The sequence below is a fragment of the Talpa europaea genome (genome assembly GCF_964194135.1).
Source record: "Talpa europaea genome assembly, chromosome: 7".
Classification (NCBI taxonomy): Eukaryota; Metazoa; Chordata; class Mammalia; order Eulipotyphla; family Talpidae; genus Talpa; species Talpa europaea.
Window position 1 is genome coordinate 111,013,701 of NC_140074.1, and position 17,459 is coordinate 111,031,159.

Sequence of the window (17,459 nt, forward strand, 5' to 3'; positions counted from 1 at the left end):
CAGCACTGCACCCACACTGGCCATGCTGGTCTCACACTAACCATCTCCTTTCAAAAGAGCGAGTTAATTTTTTAAATGTTATGATGTTACCATTTCCAAATGAAGATGGAAATGACCCTCCACCTCCTCTTGTAGATATATGATGTGTCTACCAAACGCCTGGTTCAAGAACAAGGAATGAGATGCATACTTCAGAGACTCAACACTCTCAAAGCTAGGGAAAACATTTCACCTACAAGTAACATTCTGGGACATTTTAAAAGTTAGTACTATATGATCAAGGAGTTTTGATGAAAAAAGAACAGGCATTTATAAACAATTGGAAGTCTGGCTATTTTTGGAATGCTATTTACATGAACACATACTCCTATATTACTGGTGAACTTAAGATTAAAGAGTTGATAGAGCATTTCTACTTTTGGATGAATAAGATTCTACTTGTTTGTGAGAATTCTATATTAAGTTTTCATTTCTTCATCCATCAGTTTCCTTTAAGTCCTCTTGATCCGAAGCACTAGAGATGTCATCGTCCGTTTGTTCTCCAGAGAAATATAACATCAGTGCATGTGTCTTGTGTGTTATGGTGACAGTGCAGGGCCCTTGGGCCCACGGCTCCCCATCTACCTGCATGGGCATCATCGAGCACTTCAAAATCAGCTGGCATCAGGGAAAAAATAGAAAACAGTTAGTCCCCAATATGTTCAGAAAGGTCTTCCTTTATCTCATCCATGGTCTCTTATCCCTTCTTGGGGACTTTTTTTACACTTCATCTTTTTTTTTTAAATATATTTTTTATCTATTTATGCACAAAAGAAGTGGGGTATAGGACAGAGGATTCACCAGACACAGAGTGGGGAGCAAAACAGGAAGATCCACTGAAATACACTGCTGAGGGGAGCAGCGGGTGAAACAGGAGAGGTCTTCTGCACCATGTGGGTCAGCTCCCTGGCCAGGGATCGAACTCTGGCCATAGCCATGATAGCACTGAGACGTAATCCCTAGACTACCAGGGAGGTCCCCATTTACTTTATTCTTAGAAAATTAATCTTAATACATCTTTATTCATTGATAGTCTAAGAGATTCTTTTCCAGTCAATGTTTTATTTCTTCAACTGGATTTAGGGCTATTTCCTATTTCTTAACCATCCCCTGAAGCCCCTGGCATAGGATAATCAATAACATGGGATGTAAACCACTGATAAGGAAAGCTATATACAGCATGTGTTATTTTCTTCAACATTATCTACTGCTTAGAAATGGACTGAGATAAATTAACCTGTTAGCAAATACTTCACCTACCCTCACTGTATGTGCTTGTCCTATTCGGAAAGGATTTGCCAATTTTACTTGAATTTGGGCACAGTGGAAAGATCCATATACTCCAACGACTTCCAGTAAACCATCATCATACCTAAAATTGGAAATAGGAAATATGGATTATATGATGCAATAAAAATCAGCCACATTAGGAAATCAGCCATATTAGCATGGAGTAATTTCTTTTTTTTTTTAAAGCCGCCTTTTTAATTTTTAAAGATTTATTTATTTATATAAGAACTGGGGTACAGGCCAGATGTACAGGAGGGTGAGAGGATTCACCAGAGACAGAGAGGGGAACAGAACATCCAGACAGTCAGAAGACACTGCCGAGGGGAGCAGAGGGCAGGCAGGAGAGGTCTGCCAAGCCATGTGGGTTTCTCCCCGGCTGGCTGGGAATCAAACCGGTGCTGCAGAGGCTGCAGATAGCTTCACAGCACTGCGCTCAACCTGCTGAGCCACCGGGGAGGCCCAGGTCAATTAACTTTAAACAGAGGTGAACCACCAACTTACTACAAATTTATGTTAACAAAGTACATAAAACAGAAAATTTGAGGGAAAAAAATATCTAAAATTTAAAAAGAGCCAACAGAATACTTTAAAGAAAACAGTGACATAAAAACCAATCATAAATGTACGTACCTGGCTAGAGGGTAAGTTTCATCTCCCATCCCTTCCCACAGTCTGCAGCCACCGCCCCAGTATCCAATGTTCAGAACTATGATACCTTCCAAATTAGGCAGTTCTACTTGCTCACCATCCAGTTCTAGCTTTAAAGAAATACAAGCAGTCAGTTACTACAGGCACACTATTTTCAGACATACCCACATAGGATTCATGTTCAATTTCATATATATATAAAATATATGAGAGGTGCAGGGCCCTTGCCCCTGGGCCTTTGCACATATTTTTTTTTTTAAAGGTTTATCTATCTATCTATCTATCTATTTATTTATTTATACAAGAGCTGGGGTACAGGCCAGATGTGCGGAAGGGTGAGAGGATTCACCAGAGACATAGCGGGAGCAGAACAGGCAGACAACCTAAGTACACTGCTGAGGGGAGCAGTGGGCGCGACAGGAGAGGTCTGCCGCGCCATATGGGACCCTCGTCGGCTGGCTGGGATCGAACCGGCGCTGCAGAGGCTGCGGACAGCTTCACAGTGCAGCGCTCAACCGCCTGCGCCACCAGGGGAGGCCCTGCACATACTTTTTAAGCATGCTGTAATTTCTCTCTTTACGCCTATTTAATTTTCAGATTCCAAATTGTCACGTCTTCCAGAAAGACTTGCTTGTTGTAGTCACTTTCCTCAGATAACTTCTCCAGCCCTTGAGTTATGTATTGCTCTTATTTATAGCTCTAAGACTACATACTTCCCATGTTATATCACTTCTCATACTGTATACAGTGTGTTTTAAATGTTTTTCTTCTCTCTAGACTGTAAATTTAGGAGAGCAAGGGATGATTTATCACTGAATCCCTAGTACCTAGGAAAATATCTGGCATTCTGTAGGTGATTTCAAAAACACGTTTTGTATAAATAAAATACCCAACAATAAGATGACATGCTATCTTGTATGTTTCACTCTACCAATGCTATCAACACACAGGAAAAAAGGGAATATGATAAAGCAGAAGGAAGCTTTTTAAAATGAAAAATCTTGCCATTTTTTTCATGTCATAGCTGCAAAGGCTGTGAGCTAAGTGTCTGCCTACCTTGCCTAACATAAGGGAAATGTTTGCAGTTTTCCCTGGCTCCTCATTGCCTATTCAATTTTTCATTTTTTCCCCAAGCTGTTTGTTTGGCTCTTCCCATTTCACTAGTTCTAGTTTCTCTGCATTAACATCTTTGTTGTTATTGACCATTACAGGTTCTTTCTGTAAGCAAGCAAGGAATATACACAAGACTTCGCTATACTATGATGTCAGGGATTCTGTAGTGATAACTAATCAGTATAATTTTTTTACTGCTCATGTATTTTTATTTTGCTTTGGTATGTAAGAGAAATACATCATAACTATAAAATGAATTAAACTTTGGATTTAAATTTCTCGAGTCTCCATGTGTCAGGCACCACATTAGTAACCTTAATTTGTCATCATGTATAAATGAAGGCCATCTGGCATAAGAGTTAAAAGTTAAACAGACAATGGAGTTAGATAAAGTTAGGTTCACACTCTGGTTACATGTATACTTGGGCACTGGGTGAATCTGGGCAAATTACTTAATTTCAATTTTCTTTTTTCTATGATGGGTATATAACAGCATTTATTTTACAGAGTTGTGGTGAGAATTTACCAGGATAATGTCTGTAATGTGCTTAGCAAAGTGTGTGGTATAAAAGAAATACTCCATGTATTTTTGCAGAATATGTTAATAGAAAATTCAGCATTTTTGTTAAAAAGATCTTCCCAATCTAGACACCACCAAACCTTGAAAAACTTACCTCGACTTTTTTATTCAAATCTTTACATTCTTGCACCAAACAATCTTTGGTTCCATAGAATAAGTAAACAGCCTACGAGAAATGGACAGAAAATGGTATTAAATCAGGCTAACAAGGCTTCTAAACATTAAGAAAAACACTCTGTACTAAACATTAAGAAAGCTCCCTGACATGGCTACAGAGTCACATTTCCTTAGAGTGGGCTAGAGATTGATGGGAAGAGCAGCAATGTTACTTTTGAGTTTAATTAGCCCTCCCGGGGGAAATGTGGGAGAGTTTGTGGCTAGATGGTATTTTCTCTCAGCTTATCCAAAAGCTACATTTTATTAAGATATATTAGAATGAAATGAAACAGTCTATCCTTTCCTATATTTCACATTAGTTAATGAAAGTAATAGGTAAATCTAGCAAACATTTCATAATCACTTTTGATTACAGAAAACCTGATGAAAACAAATTTAATTTTGAGAGATATAACCAACTGTACATGCTGTAATACCTACTGCCTTAGCTATAAAGTAACAAAAGGGAACTATTTATAAACATGAAATATTTATAAAGAAGAAACAGGAGTAAAGTTGTTTTACATTTATTTTTTACCTTCTGTTGCTCAATCACCAAGTCACTCAAAATTTCCAAAATAAAATTTCCACGAAAGGAATCCATTGTACCAGAAACCAGAGCAATGATCTTAGTTAAGAGCTGTGGGTAAACAGGTGACTCCTTTTCTTATCCCATCTGCCTTTTGGAGGTTTTTCAAGTCAAGGGAATCTATTTTTCCATTACTACTTCACCAAAAATTTATCCTGCATTGAATTTCTTTCCAATTCTAGTAGCTGTTTAAGTAAGATAGGCTATTCCCTATTTCATTTAGTTGTCATTTAAGCAAAACATCCCGTAAAACATTCCCACTTTGAATTTTAAAATTTAAAATATTTTAATAAAGCACACTTAGGATCTAAACTGACAGTCTTACACAAAATGGCAGGGAAATGTTTCCATAAGGCAGCTCTATTTGAATTTACTTGAAAGAGTGCTAGATATAATTGTATTGATTTTTACTGTACCTTTGGTGATAAGCAGGAAATGTTATTTTATCCAACACACCTTATTAAGAATTCTGCTAGAAAACAGAGATGGTGCCTTCTCACGATGAGCGTGAAAATTGAGAGCCATAAGAGCATCAGGTCCAACAGAGAAATAGTTGTTCATTGTGAATTCCTATTAAAAAAAGGCAACAGATTATCTTTTTCCAGGACATGTCACATAGTAAGCAATATTTAATCTTTGTTTGTTATGAAAATTTAATATCTTACATTTACTTTACAGATTAGAGCCATTGTATGTTATTCAGTGAAGTTTCCAGAAGTTTCAGCTCAAAGGCTAATAACTATAGTTAGGGATTTCATTTTCTATTTCTGTTTAATATGCTACACCTCAGATTGTATCTAGAATGGCTCTAATTTGCATCAAGGCTTCCCACCCCTGTACTCCATTCCATTTTTTACTTGCTTTTTCAACTCTCAGTTTCCCAGACTACTGCCACCCCCTTTTTCCCTCTTCCCTTAATCATACTACTTTCCAGTGCAAGTCTGCATTCCTCAGGCTCCATTTCCAGCCGTCTTGTTCCTGAGCGATAAGCCTAAATTCCCCATTCTCTATTCAATGTGCCACAGCCTCAAGGCTGATATGACCAAAACCTAACTCTTTTTTGGTTCCCTATCCAACATCAAACTTTTTATCTTGGCTAATGTCATTTCCATATATCTAGTCATAAAAACCAGAAACCTGATGGTCATAAAAACTAGAAATCTGATGGCAGTATGTATTTTCTTCCCTTAATACCAATCAGTTGTCAAGTCTTGATCAATTCTACTTCTAAAATGTCCTCCTCCCCAAACCCTTGTTTTGCCCTAGTTCAGGTTTCTAAGCTATTTCTCACTATCTCCAGAGTAGGTTTTAAAAAATACAAACCTGTTATCTCTGTATTATTTGCTAGCTATGATTTGCACCCTCTAGTCTCTTATTTCATCCACCTAGAAAGTCCTTTGTTTCATTCTTTTTTGGTCTAAATTATATTTACCTTTGAAGGACCAATTGACATGTTACTTCCCTTTAGAAATCTTTCCAGCCTGGATTTCTAGGGATGAATTAAGCACACTTATAGCCTGTTCTCTCCCACGGCACACTCTACAGTTCAGCGTGAAAGTGGACCACACAGGTTTCTCTTCTGCTCCATAAGCAGCTCCCTAGAGATAAATACCTTGTCTCTACCTCCCACTACAGCACAGCATTTTATACAGTGGAGGTGTTCCATCATGCTTGTTGGAACTATTCACAACTGAGGCCCTAAAAACATACCTTGGGTTTTCTTAAGTTATAGTATCCTTTATTTGTTACTTGAACTTTCCATCTAAAAAATGAAGTTCAAAAAAATCAGTATTATCAAATGAACTGCCAATTAAATATATTTATTACTAGTCAACTCTGGATACCTGGTAGATGAGGTTCCTTTATTAAAACAGTATTTGAAAAAATAAGTGCATTGAAGTGAGTATACAAATCTTAAGTACTAAGCCTAACTTAAGACTCCAATCCTAATATGAAAAAAATACAACAAAATACCAGCATCTATGTATACATAAAACTGACAGTCTTTTACATTTACATTTTTAATGCAAACTTGTAACTTTTAAATTTTAATTTATAAAATTTAAAGTTTAATTTTTAAAATTTATAACAACTTAAGGCTTCATTTATAACTCAAATGATATTCCCAATACTTAAGAAAATCTACCTTTGGGGGGAATTTTATCTTACCTATCTAGTTTAATTGCATCTGCTTCCATCACATTTCTTAGGACTTGCGCGACTGGGATTTCTCCAGCATAACCTGTACCCCAACCTAGGGTATTGGATAGATCATTGCCTGTCCCCAGAGGCAACACAGCAACCTGTGGAATGTACTTTTCTTGTCCCTATAGTATAGAAGATAGATATTTTAGATTCTTCTCTATAGGCTATTTGTAGGGTGATAATACTCGGCAAAACTTAAAAACAAAGCATTAAAAAATACAAATATGAGAAATGTGTTTTTTTATATATATATAATAATTATTTTTTATTTATTATTTAAATTTTATTTTTATATTCCCCTTACAACTACAACCCCCTTATTTTGACCCCAAGCCCTCCTTTCCCCGCCCCCTACCCCTCATAGAGTGTCTTTGGTTCATAGTTGTTTATTGATTTTGATATTTTCTTTCTTATAGTTATTCTTTTTCCTGGTCCCTTATTTAAGTTTTCTAGATTCCTGATATGAGTGAGACCATCTGGTATTTTTCTTTTTTTTTCTGGCTTATTTCGCTGAGCATGATCCCTTCCAGCTCTATCCATGTTGCTGCAAATTGCATGTGTTTATCTTTTTTGAATGCTGAGTAATATTCCATGGTGTATATGTACCACATCTTCTTGATCCAGTCATCTATTTTTGGGCATTTGGGTTGTTTCCAAAGCTTAGCTATTGTAAATAGTGCTGCTATAAACATAGGGGTGCAGGTGCTCTTTGGAATTGATGTTTCTGTGTCCTTTGGGTAAATACCTAGGAGTGGAATTGCTGGATCATATGGAAGCTCTATGTTTAGTAGGTCCAGAAATCTCCACACAGCTCTCCATAGTGGTTGGACCAGTTTGCACTCCCAACAACAGTGCAGGAGAGTTCCTTTTTCTCCGCAACCTCGCCAACATTTGTTGTTGCTAGTTTTTTTAATATGTGCCATTCTCACTGGTGTAAGATGGTATCTATGAGAAATATGTTTTGCTAAAGGTTATATGAACAGACTAATCAAAATAGCTGTCCCATTCTTAGCTATTGGAAACTAATAATATCTTCTAATCTTCTGCTGCATAATAAAAAATATAACCCAACTATTGTATAATTATATATACACAATATAACTAGGTAATCTTAGAAGTGCGTCTGTGAAAGGCAAGCAGGTCTTCAAGACTGATACCTTAATTTTCATTTCATCAACCGCATCCAGGACCCAGCCCACAGTCCCATCCCCTCCACAAACAAGTACTCGAGCTGAGTAATAGGGAAGAAGAGTGCAAAGTTGCAGGGCTTTGGCAGGGGGAGTTTTAGTTACATCAAAAACCTAGAAATGAAAGAAAAGGAAATAAAATTATTTCCTGAACACTGTCCTCCACTACAAGGATGGCTTTCTTTTAGATGAGTACAGTTATGTTTAAATAATAGCACTGCCACAATGCATTTATTTTTAACAATATGCCAGCCACGATGCACTTTATACTCACTGTGGCTCACCTTGCTCCTACGAAGTATAAGTGTCATTCTATTAATCAGGAAACTGAGGCACATGCAGGTTAAATCACCTGCCTAAAATCCCCTAAATAATGAGGTGTCGACATACAAATTGATAACCATTTATATAACACTGTCTCCTTTCATTTTACATGAAACCAGAACGTGCTAAGTTCACCTTTAATGAACTCTTTATATTTTATACTGGGTTTTTAAGAACGACTATTAGTACGAATTAGTGTATCTTACTGGAAAACAATTTTGCAATATTCATAAAATGACATAAAAACACAAGGATTTTTGATAGCTATAATTCTTTTTTTTTTTTAAAGATTTATTTATTTATTAATACAAGCACTGGGTACAGTCAGAAGCATGGGAGGGTGAGAGAATTCACCAGAGCCAGAGCGGGGAGCAGAACAGGCAGACAGACAGAGGACACTGCTGAGGGGAGCAGCAGGTGGCAGGAGAGGTCTACGTGCCATGTGGGACCCTCACCTGGCAGCCAGGGATCGAAACGGTGCTGGAGAGGCTGCAGGCAGCTTCGCAGCCCAGCACTCAACCACTGTGCCACCAGGGGAGGCCCTTTGATAGCTATAATTCTATAAAAATTCTTTTTTTAAAAATATTGCTACAAATATTCTCAGAAAATATTTCAAAAGATGAAAACGCACTGAATATAAAGGTATTCACTGAGGCATTATCTATAATCATACAACCTTAGAGACTAATGATTCAATCAGTAATAGCAAGAGAGTAGAAAAATTGTGACATATTCATTCAGTTAATTATCTCAGATATTACACATATAATTATGAGGATTATGGAGACACATGGAAAAAGCATATGCTTTTTTTTTTGAGATTTTTTAATTTATGCATATAAGAGCTGCGGTACAGGCCAAAGGTGTGGGAGGTGAGAGGATTCACCAGAGACAGAATGGGGAACAGAACAGGCAGATCGACCGAAGTATACTGCTGAGGGGAGCAGTGGGTGAGTCAGGAGAGGTCTGCTGCACCTGTGGGTTGCAGAGGCTGCGGACAGTTTCATAGGTTGTGTCTTGACCCCCTGCACCACCAGGGAGGCCCTATGCTTTTTTGTTAAAAAAAGATTATTTATGTATACAAGAACTGGGGTATAGGATAGAGGTCCAGGAGGTGAGAGGATTTACCATAGACAGAGTGGGGATTGATTGAAATACACTGCTGAGGGGAGCAGTGGGCAAGACAGGAGAGGTCTGCTGTGCCATGTGGGTCTCCTCCCTGGCTGGGGATTGAACTAGTGCCACAGCGGCTGTGGAGAGCATCATAGTGCTGAGACTTAACCCCTTGTGCCACCAGGCACACCCCCCCCCCCAAATGTATGCTTTTAAGTAAAGAAAACAATCAAATTTGTACCTAGATTACTGTTTGGGTAATGCTAATAACATAACTGCATAGATCATTCATGGGAAGAACAGGGAAAATAAAAATAATATATCTGTGTGGAAATGGCAAGTGATTTCTCTTTCTTTTTTAATTATTTCAATTAAGCTGTGTAATGTTGAAAGGGAAATTCCATGGTATTCTGATTGTTGCACAAAATAAGGATTAATATAGAAAATATGTTTTCTGTTTAGTTACCTGGACTGGATTTAGGAGGATCTTAAATTCGCCCAGTAGCCCTTCTCCCATGTTAGTTCCACTTCGGGAGTTGGCCAGGATTATTAATGGAGTCCACTCCTTTCCAAGCTTAGAGGCTAGCTAAAAAAAAGTAACATGATGGTTTAATATCTCAAAGATGGTGAGCAGTAAATTTTTCATTCTTGATAATAGTAATATGCTAAGAGAAAAACATCTATCCTGGTACAAATCAATACATATAAAAATCAAAGAACTCTACAAACGGAAACAGATCTTGGAGAGGGACTAATTTAACTGAGTACAATGTGTAACTCTGTGACCTAATCATTCTAGGTTACGCTACAGTGTATGCTTGGATAGTCACATAAGAAGGAACTCACTAACATCAGGCAGCCCATTTCACTGCTAAATCAAATAATTAGAAAACTCTGACTGAATCTGAGTTTAAAAATCCATCTTTCGATAACTTCCATTCATTGTTCTGATTTTGGTTCCTGAAGCAACTAGAGGTAATTATTTTTTAAAAGATTTATTTATGCATACAAGAACTGGGGTGTAGGCCAGAGCTACAGGGGGTGAGAGGATTCACCAGAGACAGAGTGGGGAGCAGAACAAGCAGATTTACTGGAATACACTGCTGAGGGGAGTGATGGGTGAGACAGAAGAGGTCTGCTGTGCCATTTTTGGGTTAGTTCCCTGGCTGGGGATAGAAATCAGGCTTAATTGGTGACAGCGTTGAGACTTAACCCCTAGGCCACCAGGGAGGCCCTCACACACACAATTGTAATTGTCTTATACACTGATTTAAATAACTTTTTGAAATCAACTATTTAAGGAAAAATAAACTGATTACCATGGCATAATCTGTTTTCTTGTCTTTACGCATCTGATTAATAGAGGTTAAGTAACTTGGGGGAATGATGAGGTTTTTGAATTCTCCAAAATCACACTTTTCATTCTTTAAGGTATTTTTCATGCACTCATCATGAACAGTTTTCTGACACCAAATGCACCTGGGGATACAGAAGAAAGAAAGACAGTAATTTTAAACCATAATCTTAATGTTCTGCAAGCGAATCAATTTTGTCAAAAAAAAATAAAGCAGTAATTTTATCATCATTGAACATGAAATCCAGAAAGTAAAAATATGTTAATTTATCTGCTTAATGAATGCATTAGCAGTTTAATTCAACAATGGTTCTTAGAGTGCGGTCTAGAGCTACCAAGATCCTTTCAAGTTGTCTGTGAGTTTAAATTCACTTTAATAATAATACTACAATGTTATTTTACTTTTATTCCCTCAAAAGTGTAGTGGAGTTTTCCAGAAGCTCTATCACATGTGCTCTATCAAAGACTGAATGCAGAAGCAGATAGGAGAATCTAACTTCTAAACTAATGCACTACAACAAAAAAAAATGTAAAATGTCACTGAGCTTTCATAAAAATACTTATGTTACCATAATTGTTATTTTTAAAAGTATTTAAGTTTTCTCAGTTTTAACTTCTAATATAGGTAAATACATCACCAGATAAAATTCACATAACAAAGTTGGTCTACAACAATGATTCTGTGTATTACTTATTTGTACTTGGGTTGAAATAGGTTCATCAGGCCTAAAGTCCTTGTTGCTTAAATGCCCTGCTGAAGCCTATGGCCTGGATCCTTGGAAGTATTCCTCAGGGTCCAGTGAGAAAATCTCTTAACTTATGACCATCTTTCAACAACACTTCAGTAAATATAAGTACAACAGTCAATTTCTTGTTGGCAGTTAAGACAAAAATAATCCGCATGTTGCATTTGAAATACAGACAGAACACCACCAACAGTCGGATTTGCTTCTATGTTTGGACCCATGTGTAAAACCAGCGAAAAATAGCACCAGTAAAGTTCTGGGGTTTCTATTATTAATCTGCATTTAACCACTCACAGATAGGCAGATCTAACTGTACAGACAAAAGCAGGCTGACAGAAAATAAACGGTCATAATTAAATGAATTTTAAAAAATGGATAAAAATTCTTTTATCTCAAGGTCAGCTCTCCTAGTCTTCTATTTTAAGGCTCTTTTTTCCCAGCTAGATGCTCAGATATGTCAAGCAATTACTGCTATTTACTCAAGAATCCTGTTTATGGCTGTCTATCTGCTGGAGTTTGCTTTGGTGTGACACATTTAGTCCTTTTCTTCCAAAGAGGATTTGTCCTAACATAATTTATAAAATAATCTTTTCTATGTACAATGATTTGTGACATCTTTTTCAATTACAAAATTGTCATAAATTTTAGAAAAGATTACTTTAACCAGCACAATGGGTATTATTAGCCTTTGCTCTGTAAAGGTGAAGCCAAAATGTTTACTAGTTATTCAGCATCATACTTTCCCTTAGAAATGCCTGATTTAAAATTCATACTGGTCTCTATACATATTTTCTAATTAATATTTAACTTGATCTAGATTTCAAACCTGTTGGGAAAACAAGACATTACTAGTAATATCTTGATATTTTAGTCTTAGCAATCAAGTCACTAATTGTTTATAATCATTATTTCCCTCCAAATTTTTATTTTGAGAAATTCTAAACTATGCAGAAGTCAAAAGAATAGCAAAATAAATGCCCCTAAACCAACCCTTCACCCTGATTCTTAATTAACATTTTCTCCTACATTTGCTGAATCATTTGAAAATAAACTGCAGACATTATAAGACTTCATGCTTCAAAGCTTTAGCAAGTATTTTCAAAAAAAGATTGTATTCTTGCATTTTAAAATGTTTTGCTTTTTAATTTCTTTTTACAGTGAACAAAGTTTGTCCACTTCTGCTACCGTCCTGCATTTTTTAGATCTTACTGTAATTGCTTTGTTACATTTCTATCCACCATATTTTTGGTGCATTCGAAGAAAGTTGCAGACATCAGAATACTTCCAAAATATTTCAACAAACTGGCATGTCATTATCTAAATTCATAATTTATTTGCAGGTTTTTTCTTTTGATCTAAATTTTACATATAATGAAATGTACAATGTATGTTTGCTGATTATTGACAATCATATTCCTATAACTACAACTCTTATCAAGACAGAGTATTACCCTACAAAATCCCCTCATATGAAAATATGGAATGTTTCATAAGTTTATGCGCCATTATTTTTTTGTGTGTGTGCTACTCTTGTACAGGAATATGACTGCTTTACATGTAAAAAAAAGTTTTGGGGTTGGGGAGAATGAACTGCTGGTGACTTTATTATTTTCTCAAAAATACTTATCTGTTCACAAGAGCTTTTTTCTTTAGTATTTTGGAGAAGGCAGCAATAGTAAATGTGAAGTGAAGATGGTTATTTATGAAATTTACAGTAGAACAGAAGTTGACAAATTATAAGTGTGTCTGTATCTGATTTTGTGAACAACCTTTTAGTGGAAAACATCTATACCTATTCATTTCTGCATTATCTATGGCTGATATTGTACTATGGCAAAGATAAATAATTATGACAAACCATATGATTTGTAAAGCCTAAAATATTTAGTTTTGGGTATTTACAGAAAAAGTCTGCCCATTTCTGCTCTAAAATATTTGTTATCTTTCATTGTTTTAGATAATTAATGAAATGAATAAACATATATCAACAGAACACAGAAGCAAATTAAAGACAAAACTAAAGTGGTCAGTGTGATTACCTACTAAAAATCAGCTGTTTCATTAACACACGTGTGTGTGTGTGTGTGTGTGTGTATGTGTGTGTTGTGTGAAGGGGCAGGAAGGGGGAGAAGTATATAATGAAGAAAGTCCTTCAGAAACCTTAGGTTTTCTTAATAAGAGACAGAACATTATAAGGAACAAAGGTTCATTTAACAAGTGTAATACTTAAAAATATATAACCTAATTTCCTATTTTAATAAGAACAGAGGTAAGAAGAAAAAAAAAGGAAATTTAGGGAACAAATGACATAATACTAGATGCAGAAACACACTGTAGTATTTGGGGCAGAAAAAGAGAAAAAACTACAAGGAAAGTAAAATCTACAGTGTCTGGCACTAAATAGATGCTCAATATGTGAACATGATATATTGACTGATTATAAATTAAAGGGCCATTGTTACTTACTCTGCTGGGTTTAAATGGTCTATAGGTTTTAAAAATCAGTTAATATCATTCTTCGAAATGTTAATTTGTTGACCAAACAGTCTTAAATGTTCACTTAAAATTCTCCAGTTCTGGAGAATGTGATGCAGACAGGGAAGAAGCCCAGAGTTGGGTAAAACCCAGTCTAGTCTGTGTTTGAAGATTCTAAATAGATATTTGTTTATCTTTCCCAAAACATCATTCCTACAGAAGGTCAAGCCTGACAGTAATACTGCATAAAATTACTGGAATACTGCAGAATGCATACCTCTTGAGGACATGGTACTCTTTTCTCTTGACAGTAACAAATACTTCCTAAATTACAGAGGCAATTTCTACCATAGGTGAGGCATGCAGCATGCTGGGGACAGACCGCTCAGTAACCAGCAAGAACAAGCTAATCAGGAACAGCTGATGTAGCATGACAACTATTCATTATGCTCAATGTGGAGGACAAAAAATTAAGGATACAAGCTTGTGTTTTAACAGGTACATAGGGTCAGTTGCAGTTCTCTAACTTTAGAATTATGTTCAGGGCCTGTTAAAGCAAAGATTGCAGGTCCCCAGACCATTTCTGATTCTGTGGGTTTGGGGTGAGGCTAGGGTTGCCAGAAAAAAACAGAGGATGCTCAGTTAAATTTGAATTTCAAATAAACAATAATTTTTTGGTATAAGCACAAATATCTTACTTTGTTTTCTTTAGCAACTCCAGAATTTGCATTTCTGACAAGTTTCCAAATGATGCTGATGGTCTGGGGACCTTACTTTGAGAACCACTGAGCTACAGGATTTATGTCACCATCTGGGGGCTGGAGTTTGGGAGGAAAGGACACAACGAGTCTTAAAGAAGCCTAGAAGTTAGCCAGGAGGAGGATGCTTAAGACAGAGAAGGAAACTTGAAAAACAGAAGGGCAGTAAGAAAAAGTCTGTTATTTTAAGGAAACCACAACTATCTGGGTGTTGCTGGTACATAAAATTTAATGCAGGCAGTAGTAGATAAGACTCTAAGGCATGCTGGGTCCAGAGAGCATGTAAATCCTTGTGTACTGTGTTAAGGCCTGGCATTTACACTGAAAGGCCATCAGTGTAAGTCTCAGGAACGACTGAACGGTTTTACGCTGAGCAGGGACTTAGTCGGATATATATTTCTAGAAAGATCATTGGGTGGATGATCAGAAACACTGTGATTATCTGTTCGGGAGTATTTGAAACAGGATATTTATAGAAGCCATTTTTATCTAAGTTACAAAGACACAAGGAAGGAAGGAAGGAAATATAATAATACTCAATTCATGTCTTTTTTCCAACTAATCCCAGTTCTCAAAGATTAAAGCTTAATTACAAGAGAAATAAGAAATTTACTTAAAGATACCTGGCTCTCTCACTGATGCCAAAAGGAAAACATCTAAATGTGAAAGATAGCAAAAACTAATGGGTACAGAACTTTGTAGTTGTTTAAAATACATATTTTTGAAAATTTACTTTTAATCTAAATCTGATAATAGGGAACAGTATTTAAAATAAGATTTAAGATGTCCCGACGGAAGTCTATGACAAGGTTAAGTGTTAGTATTCCTAACCCTGTCTTGGCCACCAATTTTATTTTACCACTGAGTAGAATTCCTCGACTGTAAAACAAGAATAGGTGATGTGCAAAGCAGCATCTCCTTTAACCAATCTCTTCAAGAGCAAAGGACATCTTCATATATTTACAACTAATATTTAAGAACGCAAAAGTGTTTTTAAAAGCATTAAAATATTCTTGGCTTAATCAAAGTCAACTGTTTAAGATGCTACAGGTCCCAAAAGACCATATGAAAAAAGGTGTTAATATCCCTTTAAGTACTCTTTTTTTTTTTTTTTTTTATTTGTACATGCACTGGGTACAGTCAGAAGCGCGGGAGGGTGAGAGGATTCACCAGAGCCAGAGAGGGGAGCAGAGCAGGCAGAAGGACCGAGGTACACTGCTGAGGGGAGCAGCGGGCGGCAGGAGAGGTCTGCGCGCCATGTGGGACCCTCCTCTGGTGGCCGGGGAGCAGCCGGGGATCGAACCGGCGCTGCAGAGGCCGCGGGCAGCTTCGCAACCCAGCGCCCAACCGCTGCGCCACCGGGGAGGCCCTAAGTACTCTTTTTGAGTATATTTCACTATAGCACCAATAACTATAAATGTCGCCTTGTAATGACACTTGTTTTCATTCAAAACTAATGGAACAACACTAAGGATGAACCAATTTTGTGAGTCTATGAAAAAGTTACTTTGTCCACACTTAATTTTTCCTTATCTAAAAGGGAGAAAATCAGTAGTAACAAAAATGAAAATATAACATACAGGAATCATAAAGCATGCAGCACTTAGAGACTTCTGGAGGAGAGTTAAGAGCCAAGTTTTATCACCTAAAGGCAGGTGGATGAATGCAGGCTAGATCCATCACCCTTGCAAATGATTATTGCAAAGCTGCCACGCCTGGACAATAGGAAGGATGTTTATTAGCTTGTTTTCCTTGAAGTGGGTAATTTAGGTCATTTGCTTAGATCAAAGCAGGCCACCGCCTTTTACCCAGGCAGAGGAAGAACAAGAGGTACTTCAGGAATGGTGAGATCAGCAGAAGCTTTATTACTCATGCATGAGGTCCCAGACCTGGGTAGCCCTGTAAGGTCTGAGCACCCGTTTAAAGACCAGGGGTTCCATTTATACACAACTGTGTCCATATCTGTTACACTGATAGCATCATCTTTCAGCAGACACAACCATTTGCAGCACAGTCCCCAGCCAAGGGGGGCAAGGCAAGGTGGGCAAGAAGCAGGCATTCGGGGATGGCCTTGGAGAGAGAGACCAGCTTGGCCGGCTTCCCCACCTTGTCTGTAAGAGTGCTGAGGCCCTGGCCAGGAATCTTGAAAGGGAAAGAGCTGTAAGTAAGCAAACTTGTTAATCATGCCTGCATTGGGGTGTTCATTTCACCTGGGCTGGAAGTTCTTCTGGAATCTTTATTCTATTCATTTGCTCAATAATACATTTCCGCTACACAACCACTCTCTGAAATACCGACTCCCACAGGGCATTCAGGGACAGTCAGCACCCACAAAAGGCCGTACCTGGAATCGCAGAGCTTGGGTAGAGTGCCGCACTGCTGCTTGCAAACCACACAGTAGCTGCACAGGGGGACGTTGCCCCGGATCCAGTGGTGGGGCATGGCGTCCGCGGCCCTGCCGTCATTCTTGAGCATGATCTCTTTGCACTGGAAGCGCTTGTCCGCCTTCTTGAGGCAGCCCTCATCCACGCGCAGGCCGCAGCAGTCGCAGAAGGCGCCCTGCAGAATGTGCTGCGCGCACACGCAGCAGTAGGTGGGCTGGCTGAACAGGTCGGTGTCCCGCCAGCCGTGCTTGCTCTTGCGGAAGATGTCCCTGCGGTGCAGCTGCCGGCGAGAGCGCTGCAGGCTGCACCAGAAGGTGATGAACACGGGCAGCAGCACCGAGCACAGCGTCCACAGCACCAGATGCCCGTCCGCAAACAGGCCCTCGTAGGGCGCCGGCCGCTTCTCCGCCTCCATCTCCTCCAGCGACGATTCCTAAGCGGGAGAGACACGGGCGGGGTTCACCTCCGGCCCTTCCGGCCTTTAGGGGGGCACGAGGG

The 17,459-nt window shown here is 38.1% G+C and overlaps 1 protein-coding gene across 1 annotated transcript; it reads right to left on the reverse strand.

Moving 5' to 3' along the window:
- Window positions 1-474: 474 nt before the first annotated feature.
- Window positions 475-17,382, reverse strand: DGKE (diacylglycerol kinase epsilon; the record flags this gene model as incomplete). The annotated part of the gene is made up of 11 exons (XM_084237959.1): window positions 16,922-17,382; window positions 10,564-10,723; window positions 9,711-9,830; window positions 7,778-7,921; window positions 6,585-6,742; window positions 6,126-6,177; window positions 4,872-4,985; window positions 3,765-3,836; window positions 1,960-2,087; window positions 1,300-1,411; window positions 475-657 (listed from the first exon to the last, which is right to left on the reverse strand). The coding sequence occupies exons 1-11, from the start codon at window positions 17,374-17,376 to the stop codon at window positions 475-477; spliced, it is 1,698 nt and encodes a 565-aa protein (XP_084094085.1). The 5' UTR covers window positions 17,377-17,382.
- Window positions 17,383-17,459: the final 77 nt, after the last annotated feature.